A 6372-nucleotide genomic window follows, 5' to 3' on the forward strand; every position below is an offset into this window, starting at 1 on the left:
AAGAAAGTAACTTGGTCATCCTCAGATTTGGGAGGACCAGTTATGGCAAATTCAGCAATTAACCGCCGGTAGTCTGCCAGTCTGACCTTAAGATCATCGTCGGCAGTGATCTGGAATTGCTAGAGATCCTGGTCAAGATTGATGCGACGAGTACGATCTCGGACCACATAGCGGTGAGTGAGATGTGCCCATCGCTCAGAGGCAAGGTCAAAATGTTGTAATTGAGAGTGAAATTCAGGCAAAAGCCCTTGCATGATTTCGACAATGGCAGCGGCATTACGATGTCGCCACGAGTGAACTACCTGATAAGGATAAACATGAGGATCAAGTTGCGGTTCAGTACCTTGAACGAGTTCCCATAGGTCTTGAGAATCAAGCACATGGCGCATGAGATTTGACCAAGTGATATAATTAGACCCATTAAAACGAGTCATATCAGTAAAAGCATGTTTGGCTGTTGCAGAGACAGGGTGAGAGGAAGAAAGGGAATGATAGGGAGAAGCAACCGGTGGATGCGTGAGAGGCAGAACAGGAGCGGAGTGAGAAGGAGGGAGAGACGGCACCACCAGAGGAACAAAAGGATTCTGAGGGGGAAGGATAAACATGAGAGGCGGGATACGACATGAGAGGGGAAAAAGGGGCAGCCGGAGAGATAGAGGGAAATAAACTATAGGAGCCCAGTGGCATGGGAGAAGACGGAGGATGAGAAGCCACTAGAGGAAAGATGGGAGCAGAAGATATGAGAGGGATGGGAGGGAAGGAAGAATGAGAACCGAAAGCAAACTCATTGTCTGACGCATTTCTCCTTTCTTGTCTACGAGTGTTCACATGCATGTATGGATCTGTGTCCTCGTGATTACTCGTTCCTATGCCTTGCATAACAGACGGAGTTGCACCAAGGGAATAGGGCAACATACCTTGCACTCATTCTTGTGGGATAGGCATTGTCGAATAATCCATTGTCCTCATGCCGGCCTGTCCTCTTTCATCAGGGTATACTTGTTCTTCGTCGGCACCGAACTTGAAATGTTGCTCTGCTTCTTCCGAGTTGAATAGAGGTCCTTGTTGACGTATCGGAGAAAAACGTGGAGAAGAAGAAGCACAGGGTGTGCGGATACCTGCTTCAAGTTCCTTCCATTTCTGAAATTCAGCAAATTCTTTAAAGAGTTTGGAGAGGTATTCATCACCTTTGATCCTTGCAGACTCTCTCTCGACATATGACAAAGTTGGTGGTTGAATAGAGGTCGATTCAGGCTGAGATCGCTTCGGGGAAGAAGGAGAAGACATCTTCAGTTGATCATCTATCTTCCAAGCTTTCCAGGTCAAGGCTCAGGTGTCGATAGGCACACCTTGCTCTAATACCATATAAAGAAAGTACTTGGAGACAAATAAAACAACACTGCAGACTAATGATAGCTGAAGAAGAAATATATATCACCAAAGGAACTCAATACAAGATAAGAGATATCTGAGAAAGAAACTGTGGAGGGAGCAAACAGCAGTCCTCCAGAACAGCCAACTGAAGTGGGCTCTGCACTAGCTCCACGAGCTGGAACTGAACCAGATCTGGGTCAGCAACCTATTGCCAGAAGAGCAAAGGTTTGCTGCAGATCTGGAGGAAATAATACAGCAGTAGAGAAATAAGTCGATGCTGATCTGGAGCAGCAGCAGGAGAGGATGATGAAGCGGAGACAGAGAAGGCGGAGATGTTGGAGCTGAAGCAGAGGAGGCAGAGATGTTGGAGCTGAAGCAGGAGTGGAGTCAGAGGATGCTGGAGAGGATGCAGGAGTGGAGGCAGAGAATGCTGGAGAGGATGCAGGAGTGGAGGCACAGGAGGCAGAGGCGGCAGAAATGCTGGAGCGCAGGTGTGCAGCAGCCTGTTCCAACAAGAGGTGTGTAAGTAGCCAGGGGGCTACTGCCTTTTATAGGCCTGACCCATCTGGTCGGCCAGTTCTGGTCGGTCAGGTCGGCCAGTTCTGGTCGGCCAGTTATGGCCTTTTTGGCCATTTGTTTGGCCCTGGTTCCTGTGTTTGGAGATTTGCCAGTTTTGGCCCTTCTGGTCATTTGTTTGGCCCTGGCCTCTGCATTTGGAGATTGCTTGTCTTAACAGGTCAGCCACTGCGAATCAGCTCTAGGGCCAGGGGCACAGCCCCTTGTAGGGCTGCATAGCAGCTCCTATTTGTAGGAGAGGGGGGCGGCCCTAGGAGGCAGTGGATCAGCCCACCTCAAGTCAGTGCATGTTAGTGGGGGGAGCCCATTTATAGGGCTATGTGCCAGCCCCCATGGGCTGTAGGGGTCGGCCCACCTAGGGCAGGGGTCGTCCATTTGGTCAGCCGACTAGGGAGGGGGGAGCTGCCTATACATAGGCCCCCCTTCCCTCACTTGTTGCATCTCTTCGGGAGCAGTTGTGCCTATCTATACAGCAGAGGTTTTCCCCACTGGACAGGGCTTTTGTCCTGATATCCCTTGCAGTCTCTTGTGCTTTCTCCTCTCCTTCTCAATTGTGTGTGAGGTTGGCTCTCTCTCTCTCTCTCTCTCTCTCTCTCTCTCTCTCTCCATTTCTCTCGAGATCGGCTACACTTCTCACATGGTATCAGAGCCACAGTTGTCTAGAGACCTGAGGAGTGGAGGGAGTGCAAACTAAAAGCAAGTTTTAGGGCTGCTATTCGGAGGTGTTTTGTGAGGAGTGTGCAAAGGTGTGGATCGTACAGGTGTCAACAAAGGCATGTCGTTGAAAGGTGTTTTCAGATTCGAAAGGAGAGTTCTCGAGGGTAGGGACAGAGAAGGTGTGAAGGTACATAGGCCCCAAGCCTCGTCATCTTCTTCAGCCCTCTCCTCTCCTTTTTCCAGCACTCCCCTTCTCTAACTTCTTTCCCATCCATTCTCTCTTCCAGTTCGACTCTCTCCTCACTCTGACATGTCTACCTGGCTGAGATAGTAGAGACCAAGGCCAAAATTACAGTTTTGCCCACCTTCCCGATCGAGCGTCAATTGGATGGCTTCAATTACGGTGTCTAGCGGGTCATGATAGAGTCTGTGCTACACTCTTATGATTTGGCAGACTTCATATTGGTGGGAGCTGACAGTCCTGATCCCCTTGCATCCAACCTTGGGGTCTTGCAGATGAAGGAGGATGAGACCCTGTCTCAGCTGTGGGACCGTGTCAATCTAAGGGTAAGGTCGTTCATATTGTTAAACTGTACTCCTCATGTAATCATGTGAAGCATATGACAGTGGCCAAAAGTATCTGGGAGCATTTGGCGTCCCTGTACAATCGAACCTCTCCCATGAAGAGGGTCTTTTTGGAAGTCCAGATGAGATTGTTGATACAGGAGCACATCAACAAGTTACGGGAACTTCAACGAGAGATCCTCTAGGTGGGGAAGCAGATATCTTCCAAGGACATGGCCATAACATTGCTGTCCCAACTATCTTCTCAGTACGGTGCATTCTATTCCTCCTTGATAACCAGTGGAAGGATGAATACGTTGAGCTTGGAGGAATTGGTCCCAACGGTGCTCGACCAGGAGCAGGGATTTGTAGATTGTACCTAAGATGGTCAACATAAGGCTTTAGCAGTTGAGTAGAAAGAAAAGAAGAAGTTGACAGTTGAGGAACAAGAAGCACTCAAGGCCTCACGTACAGGTAACCAGTGTGGCCAAAAAGGTCACTATCGGCGGCAATGTCCTCAAAGAATCCGTGAGGGGACTAGTGAGCAATAGGACGGTTCTGCAGCAGCCACGTCGTTTATTCCAGCCTTCTACTAGCACGAGGCAAGTTGTGCTGCCAGCCACTTTCTGGTTCCATATGGAGGCTTGCTTGCTTGTATGTAGCAGCGGGACCTGCCGGACAGGTGCAGTGGCGAAGTAGTCTTGTAATAAAGGCAAGCTTTCAAGCAGGACCTCAAGCCACAAGGAGTTGTTCCCCCTGACTCAGGTGGCAATATGTGACCAGTATGTATTTTTGTTTAAACGTCATGACCTGGCACATCCAGAGGGGGTCTCCTTGTGTTCTGTTGTTGCAGCTATTGACTATCCAGATGGCATGATTAGGAGAACATGGAAGTTTGAGCACTAGGCTGCCCAGCAAGAAGGAACCTGAGGTACCAGCGGATGATCTTGACGAAGATTTTGTCAAAGCCAGAATCTAGGGAAATGAATTCTTGAAGCAAAAACCCTGATTCCAGCATCTTTTTGAAGCAGGCACTCTTGAGAAATCTACCGAGCCACTGTCAGTTACCTCCCCCAAGAAATCTAAAGGCAAGTGTTTTGCCAGCCCCTCATCGTCCTCTACAACAGGTTCACCCAGGAGACGTCAAAAATCCCAACGTAGAGGGAGAAGTGCAGCACCGAAGAATAGATCCTTAAGTCCCAAGCACAGAAAACGCAAAACGAAGAACCCCCAATAGTAGTTTGTGCTCATCTTTGACCTCTTCATCTTCTTCTTGTTCCTCTTCTTACTCCACACAAGGCAAGCATTGAGGCAGAAGCAAAAAGCATTCCAAGGCTAAGAAATTCAAGGACGTAGGAAAATCTCTCCACTTTGTCACGTATGATGGGACATACTTGCAGATAACAAGGTTACGCAGTTTATATGTCAGTTTGACGTGTCTTTGGTATGGAGAACTATCAAGAGTCATCAAAAGCTCTGAATGGTGAGTTTACACCTTATAGGTACAGAAAATGCATGGTGGAGTGCCAAACTGTTAGATGAAACTGCTCCCAAGACCTGGAAGAAATTCAAAAAGTATTTCTATCAGCAGTTTCTCACAAAACTAAGGTCCATATCGCATGGGATGGCCTTCTCATGAAGGAGGGAGAAACAATGGAGTCCTTTAATCAAAGGTTTTGGGATGCATATTTGCAGGTAGCCCTGTTTCAAGAAATTTCAGCAAAAACTCGCTCAGGAAGTATTGGGCAGGATTGCCACCAAATATTCGAGTTGCTGTGAATTCAACGAAGGATTCAACACTTCAGGACCACGTTTTAGGGTTCCCAGGTTGATTTCAGAACCATTGAATCATTTGGCAGTACATTATTATGTCCATCAGAGCGGCTCTTCCAGGCTTTATTCTATTACGTATCTTGGTATAAACATTGAATAGAATTGCTATATTTTGACTTTGTAAGGTGTCAGAGAGGGAATAGTAAACACTCTTTCCCAGTTTATCCCATATACCACAAGTACTTTAGATCTGATTCAAAGAGATACCTGAAGCATTTGCTCACACAATTGTCCATCAACTGATTTATATACCTGCAATACAAACAAGATGAGATAGAAAACGTTGAGAAAGTGTTTGGTCTTACACTTGTCTGTGAATAAGATTGCATTCGCCCAAAAACAATGAAACATTGCACTGAATTTGTTGACTCATACAACTGGTTAAGCAACCTTCGTGGATGCTTGAGTTGTCAAGACAGCTGTGCAGCATGTGGCAACTTTTACTTTGAGATAAACAGAATCCCCCTGTCCATGAAATGATAAATTTTATGACCTTTCAAAACCTGCCTATGGCATGGAATGCATGCTTCAAATACAAGAAAACAAGTGAAACTGTAGCGACAAGTATTGCTTACCGAAACAAAGCCTCCTCCATAGGAAACAGCATAAATCCACACCACATCCACAGAGGACGACGCAACCTGCCACATCAAGGTGAACCATCTTGAATCACTTAGCCATGGAAACCCATCCTGACCGAGAAAGAACAAAACCCAATATGTCTGCCAAACTTACTTTCGAAGGCATAATTAGTTTGAGGGGGTATTTGGAGAACAATCGTGTGGCAACAGATTTTCCTGCCACATGTTCGATCTCTATGCATCCAGTGAATTCCTTAGTCGCAAACAATACTTCATCTTCCATCACGATTCTCTACACATTAGTGTTAACTCATTGATGCAGTAGCCAATTCTTCGTAATGTCAGTGAGCTAATGAGCTTGAGCTGTAGCTGCTTTGTTGGAGAGAGTGGATCGGGGTGCATTGAATAGATATCAAATGTTCGAGTGGCAGAAATCGATGCTGAATGCTCAATTGAACCAAGCTCATTACTTTCTTTTAACAAGGTGAATTACATTCAATGGGCCTGCCATGGTCGCTATACCGCTAATGTATATGAAATGTAGTGTATATTATGGAGTAATATGTGTAATGTGGTCTGACCAATATGTGTAATGTGAACCAGCAGAGAGTTAGTGTTCAATGTGTTGGTCCAAATGTGATCTAATGTTGAACCATGAATTGTAGTTGGGTCACAAATGAGCTGTTTCATGTTATATTTTTCCATGTACAAGTGGAGTTTGTCCATGTTACTTGTTTCATGTTATATTTTTCCATGTACAAGTGGAGTTTGTCCATGTTACTTGTTT

General features: G+C 46.3%; 1 protein-coding gene across 2 annotated transcripts in view; it reads right to left on the bottom strand.

Annotated features, from left to right (window-relative positions):
* URED (urease accessory protein D) overlaps window positions 1-6133 on the bottom strand; it is a 30009-nt gene extending 23876 nt beyond the window's left edge. The window contains exons 1-4 of one of the 2 annotated variants that reach the window (XM_087391804.1): window positions 5740-6133; window positions 5580-5645; window positions 5395-5469; window positions 5212-5256 (exon numbers count right to left, since the gene is read on the bottom strand). In XM_087391804.1, coding sequence (XP_087247930.1) covers window positions 5212-5256; window positions 5395-5469; window positions 5580-5645; window positions 5740-5868 — 315 coding nt within the window. In that variant the 5' untranslated portion in view covers window positions 5869-6133. The remainder of the gene's footprint in view (window positions 1-5211; window positions 5257-5394; window positions 5470-5579; window positions 5646-5739) is intronic. The other variant, XM_087391805.1, reaches the window with a different exon arrangement.
* Window positions 6134-6372: the final 239 nt, after the last annotated feature.

This window comes from Dipteris shenzhenensis, chromosome 20, assembly GCF_047967505.1.
Source record: "Dipteris shenzhenensis isolate YYH24624 ecotype China chromosome 20, Dip_SZ_1.0, whole genome shotgun sequence".
Lineage (NCBI taxonomy): Eukaryota > Viridiplantae > Streptophyta > Polypodiopsida > Gleicheniales > Dipteridaceae > Dipteris > Dipteris shenzhenensis.